This window comes from Diorhabda carinulata, chromosome 2 (genome assembly GCF_026250575.1).
Source record: "Diorhabda carinulata isolate Delta chromosome 2, icDioCari1.1, whole genome shotgun sequence".
In the NCBI taxonomy this organism is placed as follows: domain Eukaryota; kingdom Metazoa; phylum Arthropoda; class Insecta; order Coleoptera; family Chrysomelidae; genus Diorhabda; species Diorhabda carinulata.
Genome location: NC_079461.1, coordinates 21,883,084 through 21,904,448, shown reverse-complemented (window position 1 = coordinate 21,904,448; position 21,365 = coordinate 21,883,084). Strand labels below are relative to the sequence as shown.

At 29.5% G+C, this 21,365-nt stretch overlaps 1 protein-coding gene across 1 annotated transcript in view; it reads right to left on the bottom strand.

The window, feature by feature from the left end:
- LOC130890769 (titin) overlaps positions 1-20,815 on the bottom strand; it is a 159,887-nt gene extending 139,072 nt beyond the window's left edge. The window contains exons 1-13 of the mRNA XM_057795075.1: positions 20,708-20,815; positions 18,843-19,006; positions 17,526-17,724; positions 15,323-15,436; positions 14,297-14,471; positions 14,033-14,236; positions 13,515-13,976; positions 10,337-10,701; positions 9,899-10,281; positions 7,308-7,569; positions 6,888-7,181; positions 6,707-6,827; positions 6,642-6,667 (exon numbers count right to left, since the gene is read on the bottom strand). Coding sequence (XP_057651058.1) covers positions 6,642-6,667; positions 6,707-6,827; positions 6,888-7,181; positions 7,308-7,569; positions 9,899-10,281; positions 10,337-10,701; positions 13,515-13,976; positions 14,033-14,236; positions 14,297-14,471; positions 15,323-15,436; positions 17,526-17,724; positions 18,843-19,003 — 2,766 coding nt within the window. The 5' untranslated portion in view covers positions 19,004-19,006; positions 20,708-20,815. The remainder of the gene's footprint in view (positions 1-6,641; positions 6,668-6,706; positions 6,828-6,887; positions 7,182-7,307; positions 7,570-9,898; positions 10,282-10,336; positions 10,702-13,514; positions 13,977-14,032; positions 14,237-14,296; positions 14,472-15,322; positions 15,437-17,525; positions 17,725-18,842; positions 19,007-20,707) is intronic.
- Positions 20,816-21,365: the final 550 nt, after the last annotated feature.

Sequence of the window (21,365 nt, the reverse complement as noted above, 5' to 3'; positions counted from 1 at the left end):
AACTTAGAAGTTTCAGCGTTGGTATGGTTGGAGATGAACTTCCGTAACCGTCAAAATATACGAAAAATAGTGTGGGTTAGATCTAGATTAAAGCAGTTCATGAAGAACAAGCAACCTGAATGAAATTTTGTGTTTTGATCAGTATTGGAAACTGCTTATAATGTAAAGGACGTTGTAGGAGCTTTTTCAGAGATTAATATTTCGTTTAACACGGTCAATTAAACGTTTTCTGAAAGTTGGAAAGCAACTACACATGAAAAAATATTTCCTAAATTAAAGCGCAAATAATTGAATTATTATAATATATATAATTATTTCACTATATTTAAAAAAAACCTACATGTAATAAAGCTATAACAATCCTAGTTTTTCCGCTTTGTACTGCAATCGTACTGATCGTTGTAGTTTTAGCTATCGAACTCGATGGTATATCTTCGTATCTGGTTCCATTCTCAACCGGTCCCATAGCAGCATCCATCTTTAAATCCTTTATTATTTTTTTTTTCAATCTAAAAACCTTCACTAACTCATAACACCAATAGATTATAAAAATAGCGGCTTCTGTCACTTTTATCACGAGAAAAAAAATCGGGAAAGCGTTTTGGCAAGTGTTTAAATAATGCGTATTTTCTTTTTAAAATTATGTGTTCGGTTTTCGGTTCGATTTCGTTTAATGTCTCTAACACGGAGCCTCGGAACACACTGCGTTCAGACTTCAATTTTTGATACGCGACCTCCTTCCACTCTAATAACAATATGTACCATCTCGCGTTGATGGTCATGCTGTTTCTCTTGTTTTCTCTGCTATTTGGTCTGCAGACCGACCTTATTTTATACAATGAGATCCTAAATTAACTATATCATGATATATTTCGTTATATCGATTATTATTTTGATTCAGGTCACTTTTTAACCATGCTGTACATTATCGGAAAATAATTTCCAGCTCAAACATTCAATTTCCATTATAGAAAAACAACTTTTTATTTTCATTCATAATTAGAATCGTAAATGATTGTTTAAATGATCGAAATACAAACAATCACTAATAATTGGTAATTATCAGCTTTTTCTTCATTTTTTAGACAGTATTTCTATAGATATAAAATACTACGTTTGGCAACACCACAATCTTCATATGTAATATCTGTAATTATTTAGGGAGGCATCTCCCTTAATCTGAGAAAAATTGACGTATTGACAATAAAAAAATGTTTTGTCTTTAAATTTCTGTAGATTTGGAGAAAAATCATTTGGCAACAGCACAATTTCCAAATATAACTGTAAATAAAGTCGATACATTTTTCTAGATTTAAAGGAAACTGCGTTTATTAAAAACCTATGCTTTTATATAATCAATTTTTAATTTCTTCATATTTGGGGGAAAATAACGTTGGCAACATCGCAATTTCGATATGTAATTGTATAGAAAGTTGTTATATATCTAGTTCATATTAATTAGTCGTAAAATATACCTAGATGGATTTGGCAACATTGGAATATCCTAAAAAGTATTAGGGCTTCATTTTAATGGATCTAGAGGAAACTAGTTTCGATACCTTTACATTTATTATAACAAGTCGTGAAATTTTCTTAAGAGTATGAATTATTCTATTTGGCAACATCGCAATATATTTTTATCTGTTCAATTAATCAATAAATGGATGTGGTGCAAAATTTATTTGATAACAGTCTAATTTCAATATTTTTTATTTTATCATAGAATTCCGTAGATGTGGTACAAAATTTCATAAGGCAACACTGTGGTCTCAATATTTCTTTGTATTTCCCTAAAATTGGGGATAGAACTTTATTGAAAGATTTTTGTATAATTGTTTATTTTTAATACACACCAACTCAATTTTCTTTTTATAGCTAATCACGAAAGTGGTAAAAATTGAATATGGCAACACTGCTATCCTCAAATATTTTTAGTTGGCTAGTTTTCTTAAACTTGAAAAAGAGGTTGGATGATGTCATTATTTCGATCTGGTTCTCATTAGATTTATTCAGATTCGGAAAAAATTTTATTTTATATATTATTTTCACTAAAATCTTTAGAATCCGTGAATGTTCATTCAAAAATTATCAAGAATTTAATACAATCGCCCACATACGGTGACGCAATTGTGATATATCTTATTTCAATATCTAACATTAAATTTAATAAAAGACATCATCATACATCATAATTTTCTTTCTACGTGCTTATTTACATTCGGTAATTAATTTTAGTTGATATTTCACACATTTTTATATAAATTGAACCCATTGTGGTTTGCTTGTTTTCACCATTTTGTGATTCACGAAATACCACAGACTATAAATACACACACCTGTCATTTAAACGATAACCTACACATAAACGAAATGAGATATTACGTAAATGAAAAAACGATAATAATCTCAATGTTTTTCAGAATTCAAGAATTATTTTCAAGTGCTTAAAGACAGCCATAAACTATACAACATTCATATTTCCCGAAAACTAACCTAAAAATATACACTCGTGATCAAACAAATAGACACACGAACTTTTTGTAAGGTTTGAGAGAAGAAATCAAGCAAAAACTATCGCATTTGACTAAGAAAAAAGTCTTGTTTTACCAAGAAAATGCATCAGTTCAAACCTCAGTTGATGCAATGGTTTGAATTGCACCCTATTCGCCAGATTTAGCCCCCTCGGATTATCTCTGTTCCCAGACTTGAAAAAATAGCTCGTTTGACAAGAATGAAAAGGTGATTACGGCAGTTAATGGCTATTTTGAGGAGCTTGATGATTCTTATTATAAAAATCGTATAGAACTTATTGAACATCGCTGGGAGAAGGATTTGATTCAATTTTCTTGCTCACGTTTCAAATTTGTTATATACTCCTCAAATTAAGATGTTTAATATAATTTGTTTATATAAAAACGATAATTTTTAATTAATTTCAGTTAGTATTTAAACATATTTTTAATGATATGTCGAGTGTATCGATAGAAATATTCTTGCTGCTAATTTTGAAATTTGTTATGACGTTATTCTAATTTTAATCGTCGTAATCAGTAAAACTCATAAATATAATTCAAACCAGAAAGTATGAAAAGTATTTTTAGCTCATAAAACTGTTCATTGTTGAAAAAAAAAGTTTTCGGTTTGAGTATATAATAAAACTAATTCAATTTCTTAATTATTTTCGTATTTTATCATTTTATCATCTTTTCAAAATCAAAATTTTCAATCTATAAGAAGTTGTCTTGTTTATTATTATCAAATAAATTACAGCGTTGCCATATGCTCGTATATATAATAAGACAATGAAATATTGAAATTTTTGTAAATATGCGATTTATTTTATATAATAAAAGTTTCCATGAAAATACTTTATTAGAACTTCTGGGGATGAAAAAACATATAGAATATCTGATAAAACTCTTGACGAAGATATTGGAATAGCTACGAGTGATTACATCAGAGTTAAAACCCGTTTCCAGTTGTCATAAAAACTAATTTCCATTTGATAGGTTCCAGATCATTAAAACACAGTGAAGAGCTATGGACATTTGCCTTTGAGTTAAGAAAAGTTAAACGTTCCAGTCAGATTCTTTGTCGTACTTTTCAAATTATAAATTAAGAAAAAAAATGTAATTTGAATAGAACTTTAATAGAATCTTCTCGCATTCCAAAAGTTTGAGACATGGCTGCAGTTTATCACCAATATACATTCAGGAAGCTCTGAGTATATGGTGGAGAATTTAAATAGAGGTTTGCATACGAATATGTCAAAAAAACAGAAGATCTGCCGGTAGAAAGCACTCGAAGAGACCCAAGAAAACACGATATAACAAATAGAGTACCAGAAGTACAAAAAACCAACTCACTACTTTGGTATTTCTTTACCAATTATTAATCTAAACAAAAAAATAACAATATACAAAGTTATAGTGAAGCCTGAAGCTGTGATGGAGAGACAGGAAGAAACAATAGAGATTGTAAAGATCCTGCAGGGTGTCCAGAACAGAACATACACGAAATGATATACGACGAAGAGCGGGTCGAGTATCCACGACTTCAGAGAGAATAAAGATGGCCAAAGAAAGTATTGATGTATCAGAATAGAAGAAGACGAGGAAAACCCCCAAGGACCTGGAAAGAAAGGATTGAATAGACTATGAAAGGCAGAGCTATTCTGGAAAACGAGTAGGTAGAATAGGGAGGCGTACAATTTCCCTGTATGCTGTAATATTTATTTATTTGGATGTAATTTGTTGTTAGTGAGCAAATAAAAAGCACAAACGTACGAAAACAATTTTATTTAATAAAATAAAATAAAAACAATAACACAAAATATAATAATTATTAACTCACGATAAGAGACAGTGTATCCAAAAGACAAAAATTAATATTTTTTCAATTACATCAATTTTTTAAACCTTTTTTGTATTTGATTATACTTCCAAATTAATTTTGAGAGATATATTCATTTTTATTCAATCAATCAAAAGTAATTTTCCGCATTTTTTCTATGCCTGAGGAATATTTTTTTTCTACTAAAAATTAATCATATTAAAAAAAATTATTAATAAAATAAATTGGTAGAGGTTAAAACAAGTTCTTTTAACTTCTTTATAGAAAAATGTTTGAAAACACGATTTTCCAAAGTATGAAAATTATATTTTCTGAAAATTTTGGTGGAAACAAACAATTTTTTGAAAATAACTAATAAAATAATTGGTTAATAAACATCGAAAAAACTTTTTTTAATCGTTTAACATGTCTTTACAATATATTGGGCGTTCAAAAATCACTTTTATTGAATTATTATCGAAATAAAAACCATAAAAAAAATTATGAGATACTTTTTGTTTCAAATTCTGGTTTAAAAAAAAACATTATTCGAAACTAATGAAAGCTAATATATTAATAGATTAGTAAGGTACGTTTAAAAAACAAAAAAATATGATAATTATAAAAATAATAAAATATAAATACGTCAAAATTGATTTCGATTTATTATATATTATATTATTTATAAGAATATCAAATGTCTAGTTTCTAGTTAATTTTTTCGTTAATTTCCATTTTCCCCCCTTAATAAGATAAAATATTTGTCAATTATTTATTTTTAAATGTATGCATATTCGAATTTAATTAATTTTTAAATATTGATTCACTTCTCATATTAGCTGATTGTTTCAAGACTTTTGATTTACACTGTATCTTTTTATCGTTAATATAAGATAAAACAACAAAATTTATTAGTAAATAAAACACATGCGTTAGCAATTTTTTTAAAAAAAAAACAATAAAAGCATAATAATTATTAGTATTATATTTTTGTTAATTTATTATAAATAATTTATAAAGTTTTGTATTACAAAAAAATAAATATAAACAATCAATATATGTTTAAATAATCAGTCATTTTATTAGACATTTTTTAAATAATTCGAATAAATATAGAAAAATAATAATTGTTTGAGCAAAATGTTTAAAAAAAAAAATAAAAAAAATCACTTAGTTTTCTCAAAAAAATAAGATGACGTAATCGTAGTCCCCTTTTTTTAGGTCTAGATAATGAAAAAATCCTCAGATTTCAATGAGTTTTTTCAAAACTCTCGATTTTCACGGCGGATTTAATGAAAAAATTAAGAAAATGAAAAAATTAAAACTCATATTAGTGACCGAGCTCATTCACTTAGATTTGATAATAACTTTCTACAATAATCGAATGGAGTTTCACTATTTTTTTCTTAATATATACAGCAAAACATACAAATAGAAAAAAATTAAACAAATAATCGATTTTTCCTTTTTCGCCCACTTGAAATAATGTTACCAATCATCCACTAAAATAAACCGTGATGCCGGTCCTGTTCAATTATATTAATCAATGTTAAAATTTGGCGAACGTGCCTATTAATCACATTCTTTCAATATAGTGGCTAATTTTGTGAAGTTTTTTGCGGATTCTTCACATTATGTTTCTAAAGAGAAATTTGGAAATTCTATCTTTTAGGGCACAACTCTCCTATGACCTTGAAATATGTCCCTTCTGGGGTCATTCTAAGCATCCTTCATATTTTTTTCTATCCAAAACTTTCCAAATTTTCTATACCTTCAGGTCTAGTAGGTACTAAACTAACCAAACCTAATCAACGTCAAGATCATAAGAGAGTTGGATCCTAAAAGACAAAATTTTCAAATTTTAGGTTGAGTTAATTTTGTACTCGCAACAAAAATGGGAGCAGTGAGCATAGAAATGGAGGCATGAGCTTACATAAACATGCCCCGAATGACATATATCAAGATCAAGTTCAGAGTTGTCCTTTAATAAATCGAATTGTCAAAAATTTCTAAAAAGACTTCATTTTACGGCAAATTAGAAATGTCGAGCATACTAGAAAATAATTATAGTATATATAAACGATTCTCTAGCAGTATTAGTTAGTAAATAATTTGATGTCGTAGTGAATACATCGGTATAGTAAAAACTAAGCGATACGGCGTATTTACGTTAGGTTAGATTAGAAATGAGTATGATCTAACTCTAAAAAACAATGTGCTATAGTTAATAATTAGCAGTATAAACCTTTAATGGCATATTTAGTAGCGTTATGATAATTTTTCCATGCTTCAGCATCACATTCCCCTACCTCCTTCAACCTCTTATCCAAATCTCCTTCATTCATCTTAGTTTCGATTTGATCTATCACTTCACCATCTTCGTTTGTTATTTTTATCATCTCCTCTCTTCTAACACACGTTCCCGGTTCATTATCTTTGACTGTTTCCGAAGTAAGCACGAAAGAAGATACGCCGAGACTATGAGATTGTTGAACCTAAACAAAATCCAAAAAAATTTAATAATCTGCTAAATAATCGTATTTTGATTAGTATACCTTCAAGTGGGTGGTTTCGGTGACTTCTCTAACGATTTTTCCTGCAGGAACTTCCGGTGATGATTTAAGAACTTCCTTAGCGAGAGGAAGCTCGGGTAATCCCACCGCCAATACCATTTTTTCTTTGGTTATATCTTTACCGAGATCTTCTTTACCGTGTTCCCACCAAGGAGAGTAGCGATTCTCGCATTCCGATGCGGTGTTGTACGAAGAAGATCTCGAATGTTGAAGAGTACTGTCAGAAGCGGTTAGGAATTCTTCGTCGGATTTGACATCTTCAAGTTTAGGCGGTTTCTGTAGTAAACAACAAACAACCTATTATTGAAATGATCTAAGTGTGTTGGAGTTTTCAAGATGGTCAAGAAGATGTTCAAGATGGTGAATAGGAATAAATAGAAATTTTTGTTTACTAAATTTTACCTCTGGAAGATGTGGTGAGTTCTCCATTTCTTTTCGCAAAGTTTCAAGTGAAGTATGTTCGCTTAAAGAAGACGTCGACGTTGATATAGAAGTCGTGAATACTAAACAGTCTTGTTGGGCGCTTTGTAAGGCCGAATCGAGTTCTTCGGTCAAAGTACCAATTTCTGAAAGTCGTTCTGAGATCGCTTCGACGGCTATTTCATTCTTCGTTACGGAATCTGAAAGATCTTCTTCGGAACTCGAAGATAAAGAGCACAACGACCTGAAATGAATTTTCCTAATTTGTTTTGAACTTTTCTTTGATTTCATGGTATACTTAAACAATTATTGAGCACATAAATATTTTTTATTATCCTTTAAGAATTGATTTTGATAAAGTTTGTACCAAATAATCGGTTTAGAAACAGCGTTAACCTTGTAGTTAAATTTTTTTCTAAAAATAATTTCAACCTTTACTGAAAAAAAAAAACGATTTGTGTGATTTTGAAACGGAAAACAGCGATGATAACCAAGGTGTGATTCATAAAATGATATTCAAAGGAAATCAGAGGTGAAATAATTTTTTTTACTTACAGTTTTTATTCGGATGTGGAACTTGGGCCGGTCTCACTACCACTGCCACATTTAGTTTCCCCACCAATACGTATTTCAAAATTAGATTTCAAAAGTAGATGAACTCGAAGTGCACTTTCTTTAGAAATATCTTAATTTCGGGATGGGATTTTCGACGTCTAGGGTTAGGAATTGTTGAGATATTCCTCGTACAATGCAAAGAAAATTCTCTGTCGATGATATTGAAATTTTTGGAGAAAAATATGATTATAGGGAGTGATTTATAATGATGGAAGATAGTTTATAAGTAAATTTCGAAATGAATCGACAGTATTCATTTTTTTTGTACTTGAATAACTTTATATTTCGAAGAAAAAAATTGTATGAATAATTCATGAACTTTTGGATTTTTTGCCTTCGTAAAACGTTCACGTGATAGAATTATGATAGTTTTTTGTAATTTTTTTCAAGTTATTAAATTTCTATTTTATATAAGTCACAGAATTTTGAAAAAATTTAAATTAGAAAACATTTAAATGATATTTTTTCGGAAACTATTCTTTGATAAATCTTTTTTATGACTACTTTTCTATAGGACAAACATTTCGTTAGATTTTTTTATATATTTCTATAATTTAATGAAAAAATGGGAATCCTAAAATATAATTTTGATAATGTTTGGATACATACTACGATATAGCTTTTAAAATTTTCTATTTTATATTCTTTCCTTGATATTTAATAAAAAAGTGGTAAGTATAAACTATAATTTGTACAATTTTGACAACTGATACCTAAAAAACCGTTTCATCAATGATTTTTATGTTTTTTTTTGAAACTAGATCAAAAAATGGTAACTCTATTACGTAGTTCATAAAATTTTGGATACTGTGACTTGAAATAATTTTCAAATGATTGGTTTTGCATGCTTTTTTGATATTTAATCAAAAAATAGTAAGTAAAGACTATAATTTATATAAATTTGAAAATTGAATGCCTAAGAAACCGTTTCATAAACAATTTTTAGTTCTTTTCTTGACACTAGATCAAAAAATTGTAACTCTATTACGTAGTTCTTAAAATTTTGAATACTGTGACTTGAAATAATTTTAAAATGACTGGTTTTGCATAATTTTTGCAATATTTAATAAAAAAATGATGAGAATAGACTATACTTCACATAAATTTGAAAATTGAATTGAAAAATTCATCGACGATTTTTATGTTTTTTTTTGAAATTAGATCCTAAAATGGTAACTTTATTACGTAGTTCTTAAAATTTTGGATACTGTGACTTGAAATAATTTTCAAATGACTTGTTTCTCATGCTTTTTTTGATATTTAAAAAAAATTGTAAGTTTAGACTATAAGTTATATAATTTTAAAAAATTGTGTACTTAAAAAACCAGTTCATCAACGATTTTTATTTTTTCTCTTGAAACTAGATAAAAAAATGGTAACTCTAATACGTAGTTCTTAAAGTTTTGGATAATGTAACTTGAAATAACCTTTAAATGACTGGTTTTTTATACTTTCCTTGATATTCAATCAAAAAATGGTAAGTATAGACTATAATTTGTATAATTTTAAAAATTTGGTACCGGAAAAACCTTTTCATCAACGATTTTTTCTTAAAAAGAGATAAAAAAGGTAACTCCACATCGTAGTTGTTGCAATTTTGGATACTGAGCTTTCAAAAACTTTTAAAGACATATTTTCAATATTTTCTTCAATATTCATTCAAAAAAATGGTAATTTTGGAACATAATTTAGTTCAAATTGTAAATTTTCAAAAAATAAATCATATAAATCCGTAAATTACCCACTAGGAAAACCTCTAAGCGACTTATCGATTTTCTTAGAATTTAAAAAAAAAATTAACTAACTTACATAAAAAAACTTGAAAATTCAACTTCACTATTCATGTTTCAAAAATTCCCAAGCAATTTCGTCTTTGCAAACTTATTTAGTAGAGAAATTCATACAAACTGAAGATGTATTACGATTCATAAAGATTAAATGATATAAAAACAACTTACTGTTCATCGGAACACAAATTTTCTTGTAACCGATTCCTCAACATCTTCCCCAACCTAACCATCCTTCCTACCTCCACCATAATCTTCTCCCTTTTACCAAAGTAATACTCAACCAAGTTCTTCTTTTTCGCTAGTTCCATCAACGGAATCGTGGCAACGTCTTCCCTTAAATCTCTTAACTGGTTGCACTGTTCTTCAACGGAACGATGGAACACAGCAGACACCCGTAACCTCGTCATTTGCTCTTGACTAATCGAAAATAATTTCTGCCAGGAGGTTTTTAAACGTTGATATAAATTAGCGTGATCGTCTAAAGGAAGTTTACAGGATTGTCGTAAAATCAAGGAAGCATTAAGTAATTGATATCCGTAATTGTATGTGCCCTATAAATAAATATAAATCAGTGGAATGACTGATTTTTATTAATATAAAATTTACTTTTGCTGTTTCTTGAAATAAAAGGTGTTCTTCTTTTTGTTTCTGTATTTCGTAAACGGTACAACCCACGTGATTATGGTACCTCAACATCACCCTCAACAACTCTTCCAACCACATTATAGCTTGAACTGTGTCCTTTTCGTAATCGTCGATATGCGTTACTTGCTTGAGGGTTAATTTTTGTAATTCGACGCTATCCGTGAAAATGTTTTTACGCGCAGTTGTTGCGTCCAAGACGTCTTTTATATTTACGATGTCTTCGGAATAATCGACGGGTATATCGCGACCGAGGCAGTCTTTAACTGGCATTGAAAGTAGGTCTGATAGTTTTTCGCCTTCTTTGCGAACTTCTGATTCCACTTGATCTACATTTAAATTTCCATATAATCTATGCTTTTCGTGGACGAATTTCGAGTTATACAAGTGAAAAAAATAAGAATTGTTTTAAGAAACATCAAGCTTTCAATTATTTCGAATACTTCTGAGAGTTTGACGTTTTAAAAAATCTTATTGGATGCTATTTCGTTCCAATATTCAATCAAAAAATGGTAAGTTCAATTTATTATTTATATAGCTTCGAATATTGTGGAAAAAAGTAGAAGAATTTGGAAGGTTCATCAAAAAAGGGTAATTATATAATGTAGTTCATGAGATTGTGTGTTAGTAAAAAGTCTATGTGACTTGATTTCGATATTTCTATTTTTTATTCTAAAATGACAGTTCTAGTTTACAAATCTTATAATTACAAAAATTTTGTACTAGAGCATCTTTGTTTGATATTTATTTTAACTTTATCCTAAAAATAGTGATGTTACGACGTAGATAACAAAATTTTTCTTTAAAAAATTCTCAAGTAACTGATTATCGATTTTTTTTTCAAAAAATTGTAACTCTAGACTAAAATTCATATAATTTTGAAAAACATTACATTGCTTATGTCGTCAGATTTTCCATAATTTTTTCGAGAATACGTCAAAAAAAGGTAATTCTATTTGAGTTTAAGAGATAGGTATTGAAAAATTATTTAAATGATACTTTTTTGGAAATTTATTCCTAAAAGGTTAATTAAATGACGTAGATTTTAAAATTTTGGATACTGTACTTTGATAAAATTTTAAAATGACTGGTTTTTGATATTGTCTTCAATATTTAGTCAAAAATGGTAATTTTAGATAATAATTCATATAATTTTCGAAATTTTCCGCTGGAAAAACATTTAAATGTTAGTTTTTTCGTTATTTTCCGAAATTTAGTCACAAAAAATGGTAATTCTGGCATATAAGTGTAATTAGACGACGTAGATTTCAAAATTTTGGATACTGTGCTTTGATAAAACTTTAAAATGACTGGTTTTTGTTATTGCCTTCAATATTTAGTCAAAAATGGTAATTTTTGATTATAATTCATATAATTTTCGAAATTTTCCACTGGAAAAACATTTAAATCTTAGTTTTTTCGTTATTTTCCGAAATTTAATCAAAAAAAATGGTAAATCTAGCATATAAGTGTAATTAGACGACGTAGATTTCAAAATTTTGGATACTGTGCTTTGATAAAACTTTAAAATGACTGGTTTTTGATATTGTCTTCAATATTTAGTCAAAAATGGTAATTTTAGATAATAATTCATATAATTTTCGAAATTTTCCCCTGGAAAAACATTTAAATGTTAGTTTTTTCGTTATTTTCCGAAATTTAGTCACAAAAAATGGTAAATCTGGCATGTAAGTGTAATTAGACGACGTTGATTTCAAAATTTTGGATACTGTGCTTTGATAAAACTTTAAAATGACTGGTTTTTGATATTGTCTTCAATATTTAATCAAAAATGGTAATTTTAGATTATAATTCATATAATTTTCGAAATTTTCCACCGGAAAAACATTTAAATGTTAGTTTTTTCGTTATTTTCCGAAATTTAGTCACAAAAAATGGTAATTCTGGCATATAAGTGTAATTAGACGACGTAGATTTCAAAATTTTGGATACTGTGCTTTGATAAAACTTTAAAATGACTGGTTTTTGTTATTGCCTTCAATATTTAGTCAAAAATGGTAATTTTTGATTATAATTCATATAATTTTCGAAATTTTCCACTGGAAAAACATTTAAATCTTAGTTTTTTCGTTATTTTCCGAAATTTAATCAAAAAAAATGGTAAATCTAGCATATAAGTGTAATTAGACGACGTAGATTTCAAAATTTTGGATACTGTGCTTTGATAAAACTTTAAAATGACTGGTTTTTGATATTGTCTTCAATATTTAGTCAAAAATGGTAATTTTAGATAATAATTCATATAATTTTCGAAATTTTCCACTGGAAAAACATTTAAATGTTAGTTTTTTCGTTATTTTCCGAAATTTAGTCACAAAAAATGGTAAATCTGGCATGTAAGTGTAATTAGACGACGTTGATTTCAAAATTTTGGATACTGTGCTTTGATAAAACTTTAAAATGACTGGTTTTTGATATTGTCTTCAATATTTAATCAAAAATGGTAATTTTAGATTATAATTCATATAATTTTCGAAATTTTCCACCGGAAAAACATTTAAATGTTAGTTTTTTCGTTATTTTCCGAAATTTAGTCACAAAAAATGGTAATTCTGGCATATAAGTGTAATTAGACGACGTAGATTTCAAAATTTTGGATACTGTGCTTTGATAAAACTTTAAAATGACTGGTTTTTGATATTGTCTTCAATATTTAGTCAAAAATGGTAATTTTAGATTATAATTCATATAATTTTCGAAATTTTCCACTGGAAAAACATTTAAATGTTAGTTTTTTCGTTATTTTCCGAAATTTAGTCACAAAAAATGGTAATTCTGGCATATAAGTGTAATTAGGCAACGTAAATTTCAAAATTTTGGATACTGTGATTTGACATAACTTATTGATTGACTGGTTTTGGGAACTTCCTCCAATATTTCATTAAAAATAATGGTAACTCTAAACTATAATACTAAAAATTTTGCACAAGAAAACAATTTCTTAAGATTAATTATCCTTTTTCTCCATAATTTGGCCTTAACACATTTAATTACACATCGAACAATATTTCTGGGCCACATTTCAAGAACTGACGAAGATATTCCAGAAACTGTGTAAAAATTTGTTTATCTAATATTAATATATAGAAAGTCAATTTGTGACATACTATTATGTATTTACCTAAATACTCTTGGCTCTTCTCCAACATCTTTAACTTCTCACCGGCAACTTCGAATTCTGTAATTTTTGTCCCCATAACTAAATTATCAAAAACTTCCGCCGTTTTATCAAAATATTCCGAAACCAACCTATAAAATCTCAAAGAAGTTATAAGAACATTCCGTCGCCGCTCTAATCGCATCGCAAAACTTTTACAAACAAAATCCATGAAATCCTTTTGGGATATCAAATCTCTATGTTGAGCGGTCAATGTTTCGACGTTAGCAAAATTATCGATCTTGTGTATTAATTCCGCGTAAGTGCCGTAAGTTTCCCAACATTCCAATTCAATTCTTTCGTGTTCTCTTCGAAGTTCTTCGGCGGAAGCGACGTCGTAACCTACTTTTTGGTGAGAGTTGAGGAGATCTTCGGCCGGTCCAAGAATCCAATTTATCACCTTCGCGATATTTTCTTCTAAGCAACCTAAAAATTTGGAAAAATAATATAAAATCCTCAGCAAATTTCTAAGGAATATTTACCTAAATCTTTGGTATCAGTATAAACTTTTTGCATCTGAATCCACGCTTCTTCTATTTGTTCTTGTTTCTTTTTAATATCGTTAATAATTTCGTCTATTTTTTTCATAGTATCCAATGTGTCTTGTGGGGTTGTACAATCCACAGGCTCGGAAGCTAATTTTCTTGTTCTATTATTATATTCGATATTCTCCACGAGTTCTTTACCTAGAATTTAGAACAAAATATATTTATAAAGAATTAATTTTTTCAATATAATATTTTTACCAGTTTCAGTTGCATTAAAAACTAACATTTTAGTCGATTCTGCCATATCTGAGCTCGTATTCATAGCCTCTTGGACTTGACTAGCTCGTAGCAGTTTACTTGCCAATACATACTGGTAAAGTTCATCTAGTTCTTTGAGAGTTACATCACAGTCTCCATAAAACTCCTCAACTTTCTAAAATGTACCAATTAACTTTCAAAAGTATTCACTAGCTAATGAAATCACTTTAATAAAGTAAACAATTATTCTTTGCACTTCTTACAAAATTATTCACCTCTGGGAACGTCTTGGCCAGCCAGAAGACTGGATCTCAACTCTATTGACATTTTTACATGACATTTCATAAAAGAAGACGATTATTCTATGAAATAATCAAGAATTAACAACTTGGATAGTCAATGAAGTAAAGACTTTAAAAAATTATGTTTTGAATTACTGATATCATGATACTGATATTACATTGTATAGAGAAATCTGAGGGGGTTTGGGGGTTTTAACCATTTTTAGGAGCTGCATAAACTTACTTTGATTCGAAAAAAACCATTTCATTTATTTATAAAATGCCAGTGACTTTCTAAACCATTCAATTCACTTTTTGAACTGTAAAAACTTACAAACACGATGTTTTAAATCAATGATATCATGATACTGATCAAATTACATTGTATAAAGAAATCTGAGAGGGGTTTAGGGGTTTTAAACATTTTTAGGGGTCGTATAAACTTACTTTGATTTGAACAAAACTATTTCATTTATTTAAAAAATGCCAGTGACTTTCTAAACTATTCGATTCACTATTTGAGACGTAAAAACTTTCAAACACGATGTTTTGAATCAATGATATCATGATACTGATCAAATTACATTGTATAAAGAAATCTGAGGTGGGTTTGGGGGTTCTAAACATTTTTAGGGGCAGACAGTTTTAGGGGCAGACAGTTTTAGGGGCAGACAGTGTGATTTAAAAATTTATTATCTTTAAATATTTCTAATAAGTATTAAAAATGTTTGTCCTGAATCCGTACCTGTCTATTGTCGATCCACTTGTCGTGATTATAAAAAAAGTTGCCACCTAGTTCAGTGGGAAGTTGAGATAAGTCCACAAACTTGCACAAACGGGATCTCGGAATATAGAAAACCTGAAAAAAATATCTAATTGATTAGTCTACTTTTTGTAACTCGTATATACACTACTGGTTGCAGCACGTTCAAACATAATTATTTATCAATTGTGACGAAACCCCATGAGATAAATAATAGAAATACACACCTTCATAGTGTATTGTTAATATCGAATAACTGAAGAAAACATTATTTTATTTACTTCCAAGTTATTGGACAATAAACATAGATCGTTTCCAAATTCCGTTTCCTATCATAAAGATTATTCAGCTTCTAAAAACACGTACCTTCGACTAATTTTTACCTGAGGTTACATGGGTTTGCTCAGAAACAATTTCAATTAGTCAAAACTTGTGGTTTCTGCGGTGAAGACGTCTTAATATAGTAAAACCACGTGATATAAAGGCAAACTCGAACGTGAGAATGGTCATCTCGTCAAGTGAAGATAATATCATTGGTATTACCAGCTACCAAAGGTTTAGCGTTTCAAAAAGAAGAATTTACGTTCGACGAAGTACCCAGGCCCAACAATCAAGCATGGTAATTGTTCAATTATCGTCTAGTCTTGCTTTTCTATACATAGAACTAGCGACTTGATTAAAATTAACGGAATTATGAAAAAGAAATAGTACAAACAAATTTTTAGAATGAAATTTCGTACTTTCGGGTTTACGATTAATTGGAGATATAACAATTTTTTAAAATACTCAATAAAGGTAGAGATTTTTACGAATAACTTCCTGCAATAAAACGATAATCCGTCCACATCTGACTGCATGATACCTGACCCAGGAAATTCTAAGTAACATTAAGACTAGCGGTCATACAACCATGTCAATGATCCCAAGCATAGTTCCCAACTATACTGTACAAGGCAAAAGGGGTGTAAATAAATACGGTTTGGCCTCCTTAGAGACCGGATCTCAATCCGATTGAACTTTTGAGAGAAAACCTTGATAGGAACGTCGGTAATTTTGGTCGAGCATCGCGTGAAGAAATGTGCGAAAGTTGTGAAAAAATACATAAAATATAGAGGAAGATTTCTTGATGGAAAATCAATTTATTTAATTGTAGCCTTTTTCAGCATGGGCTTTTGATATTCCTTTACGCTTTTCGAGTATATTAATGTCAAAAAAGTATTTCATTGGATGATTAAACAGTTTAATATTGCATTTAAGTTTTATATAATTTTCCGCCGAAGAAGACGAAGACCGTTCCATCTCCAGTTAAGATCATGACGTTGGTTTTTTGGGATAATTTTGAATCTTTAAAAAGGAAAAACTCTCAACGGCGAATATCATTTCAGCGAAAAAACGTTTGACTAAGAAAGAAAGTGTTGTTTCATCAAGACTGCTCAGTAGTCAAAGGTTTTCCAATAATGATTATAATTATAAAAATTTTTTTGTTTTCTTTGTTTGGCCAGGCGCTTCGTAATTCCAATACGTATAATGAACCTCGTTTGAAATAAAAAAATGTATCATTGATTAATTGCATAATACAACGCATTCAATTATAACCTTGAAAGTATATTGAAACAATTTGTTTTTTAAATAAATTCTCGTATCAACATCGATTTTTTTTTCACACTCTTTGTTGTCGGTTAGTCTAATCTGTAATTCGATATCAAAATGCATAAAGTGCAATTTGATATTGTAATTAAATACTGAATTATAAAAAACTGTTTGTTGAAGTACATTAAAATATTCTTAAGATTAATTCATTATTAATATCGTAGTAACAAAAATATTTATCTACACTATTTGTAGAAACTCATCAGGATTCATTAGTAGCATGCTGAATATGTTTAAAAATCGAGCCAGGATCTGTTTAGGATATCGCTCTATACCATAGATAATGTGGACTATAATTTACCAATCATTCGATGGATAAAAGCCCAGATTAGTTTCTACTACTATGAGTTAAGCCCAATACAACTTATATTGAAAATGAAATAACAAAGAATTATGTTACTTTCTAACCTAACTTAACCTAACCTCAAAGTCGTAGATAAAACTTATCGAACATAGAACTGAACTTATCCACCTCCTTAACAATTTATTATGCCCTTATTGAGTCGAAATATATCTAGACGAAGAATCATTTTACCTGTTTGTCGTTTGATGAATTTGTACAATTTTCCACTCTTTGTTTGTCCCAAAAGGCATCAGGTCTTATCACGATTAATTTCGATAGTTCTTCCGGAGTAAATATTGCATTGACTTGCCGAATACATGACCTTGCAATCTTCCAAGATCCTTTTCTAGCGTCAATGATCACCGTTAGACCCCGCGCTCGACTGGTTTTACTGTAACAAATTTTATATACACTACAAATCGAAAGTTTATTCATCCACCAGGAGCTTTGGCGATAGAAAACGTTCAGGGCGGTCTCGATAAACCACAACCACTGAAGATAAACGAATTGTATTGATCAGTAAACGTGATCTATAACTCAAAGATACCAGCTCAGATCAATAAATGTAATGATCTATCTTTGAGTACTTCCACAAAGAAAAGTTGAATTGGTGAAGTTGGCAATGACAAAAACGTCAAAATAAAATTAAGAACTTGCAGTGGGCTAAAGTTACTTGAGAGTTTTATGAGGTGATGAGTCAAAGTTTGAGTATTTTGGGTCTAAGAAAAGTGATTTTAAAGAGAGGAGGCTATAAAAAAGATTTTAAAAAAAATTAGACAAAATGACAACGATCTTAAACATTTGAAAGAATTCAAATTAAAGAAAGCAATGATTTGAATGTCATAGTCGCCAAACCTTAGCTTCCCCACTAGAATTTTTTGTGAGGACTCGATAAAGACCTTATCAGGTCAAGATAACCTGGCAAAGACTTGATGACGATGTAACGCAGATCACTGATGAGGTCCTGATCAGGTGTATCTTATAGTTTTCGTCAGAATTGCCTCAAATACTTTCTTTCGTGATAAGTACTGATCAGATTATTTTAATTTGCATGGTTAAGGTTAGGATTGAAGTATGTGGTCCTGATTTCGATCACTGGTATGTATGAGAGTTAACAGGTTAAAACATGCAAACATTATTTATAAAAATACTTTATTGATCATAGAAATGTTGAAAGATTGAAAATTAATTTATTTTCAATGGGGGGGTCATTTTAAAATGATTCTAGTGTGGATTCCACCAGAAAAACCAGAAGAAATGTTCAAATCAATTTTTATTTTTCGACATTATAACAAAAAATGCCAAAGTTGTGCACTGAAATAATAAAAGCAATCGATATTATTTTCATGTGTTGTGGGTATTGATAAAAACTAGTGTACATCGTAAGTTTAGAGCACGAATTTCACGTTGAAGATAGTTTCTCTTCATCTTAAGTAAACGTATTAAAGAAAAACAAAAAATAAACAGTGAAATGAATATAAATACGACACTGTACAACCTCGTTCTCACCTGAATAGAGAAAGTAAGTACTGAAGCGGCGGTACGGCATCTATTTGAGGAGAGTCTGATGGGATGGTTATTAAAATTAAAGAATGCCCTTCCTTGTCACGTCCTCCAGGTATTATTACTTGTTTTCCGTCGAGACATGAAACATCATATCTACTTTCCATAGCCTACAAAAAATGCATTATTTATTATTAAATATGTTAATTTCTTCGTGGTACTTGCTTCGCGTACCAAAAGAAAACTTTTATATAATAAATTCGTAAGTTTCTCAAAATTATTCATGCAAGGGGTGACTGGGATCCATCTACGATTAAGAGTCGTGATGAATTGTACCTTAGAAATTTAACAAACTCTCTTTTTCGCTATATAAATGGTAAAAGTTATAGAGTACCATTGGAATAAAAGCATTATTGTAAATCTAAACGTCCATTGAGACTCCATAATTATTGATAGAAGTTGGGTAAAGTTCAATAAATGGAGGTAAGTACTTATCAAATTTCATATTTTTTAAAATACCTCGTATACGATTAATAAACTTGGACGCAACTTTCACAATATAGAAAAAGGATCAATAGATCTATTAAGTTGAACAGTTATTGATATTCATACTGAACACCTCTATGGTTTAGTAGTTAAAGAATGAATTTGAAGGAAGTTTTCCCGCTGTAATTATTTTTTGCCGTTAGAAAGTTTATTGGTGTGAAAAGTCAGTATAAAACAGGTAAATCAAGTTATTAGATTTTAGTTTACCCTCAGGCTATGAAGACGATAACTTTGTTGTCAAAACGCGCGTCAAATAGAGTATTTGTGAGTGTTGGTGTGGTGTAGTTTAAACATTGTATTCAATTCGAAAGATCTATGTTCCAAAATGTTCCTAGATACGTTTTTTCTTTTCATAACATTTCAGATGTTAAATATAGTTTTTTAACTTCGTAACTTATGCCGAATGACGACTAAGAAATTAAATTAATCTAATAAAATATAATAATTTATATTTTTGGTTGGTAACTGAATAATTTTATATTATGTTCAATATTAAATTACAAGGTTATTATAAATATTAAATAAAAGTTTATTATATAGGAGTGACATGTTCAATAATGTCAATCATGGATTGCGTGACAAATCTTTGAACAATAATCATGTAGTAACAAAACATACGAGGTGTATACATAAAGTAAATCGAAATTTTTTTAAAAGAATCATACGGTAAACAAATTACAAACTATCTTTAAAGGAAGTAGATATATTCTAGATGAAAATTGTATTATTACTAATTCTAATCAACATCGAAGAATATCTGTCATCAAAACAGAATGAACGTGTCAAGTTATGTGTGTTGATTCTTAAATTTTATCTAGCGAACACAATCTAGTCACACGGTAGGTTTCAGGACTGTTTTCAGAACTTTGTCTGCAGATGGAACGATCTTTGCCTTCTTTGGAGCCGGTTCCTTCTTTCCAGGAGACCATCCCCGTAAATACCTTCAGTTAGTAACTCTAATGAGTTCCGGATGAAGTGGTGGAAAATATTTGCTAAAATAGAGGCGAATACATCTTTAGTAAGACCTAGGTTCTTCTGTGTGTGAGAGACTGTACCTCTGGGAGCATATTAACAGAAAAGAAGATTACAGCAAGATAGGGAAATCGATAGAAGCCCGAAAAGTTCCGCAAAGAGCAAAGACAAATTTTATTTCTGAATAATAATCTGAATAAAATAAGTTTCTCAATCTTAGTACCTTATTACTTTTTTATACTACCCTGTATCATAGTTAACTTACAACATAATTAAAAAAAATATGGAGAATTTTGTTTTTGCAATAAATGTTTTAAATAAACGAAAATTTATTAAGATATAATTAGTAGTACCTCAACTCCGGATCCACTTTTGAAACGAATCACATACTGACCGAGTACCTACTAAAATCGAATTCTCGACGCACCTTGAAGCACGTGGTACTCCCAATGGTACCGTCGTGGTACTGCCATAGTAATGCTGGAAAAGTTGTCTCCTTGAATCCGGATGCGCTGTTGCCACTAATATGTGGTACAGGGTCAACCAAATATTATAAATCTCATTTTCTACATCGTAGAAGTACTTTAAGTCATACACTCAAACTTGAATTATGAATATTTTAAATTTTACATACAAATTCGAGTGACTTTGAATGCATGGTGACGAATCTAGATATAAATAGCGAGGAGTCGAAAAAAATGAAGGAAATCGACCGGATAGACCAGCCGGATGGACTGCTATTAGATTTTTAATATATAGATAGTAATACTCTACGTATTTAGTCGGCAACTCATTCTAAATTAACAAAAATAAGTATTGTACTTGATTTTTACAGAAAAAAAGTTTTAGTACATTATAAATTATGAGTTTAAAGTCCGAGAAATGAGTAATAATTTTTTATTTATTTATATATAAATAAATGATACAAAGTGAGTTTTTAATATTTTTTTATTTCCTCAGTTTCATCTACAACTGTATATGTTTGGCAACTCTGTATAGTAAAGCCCGGAC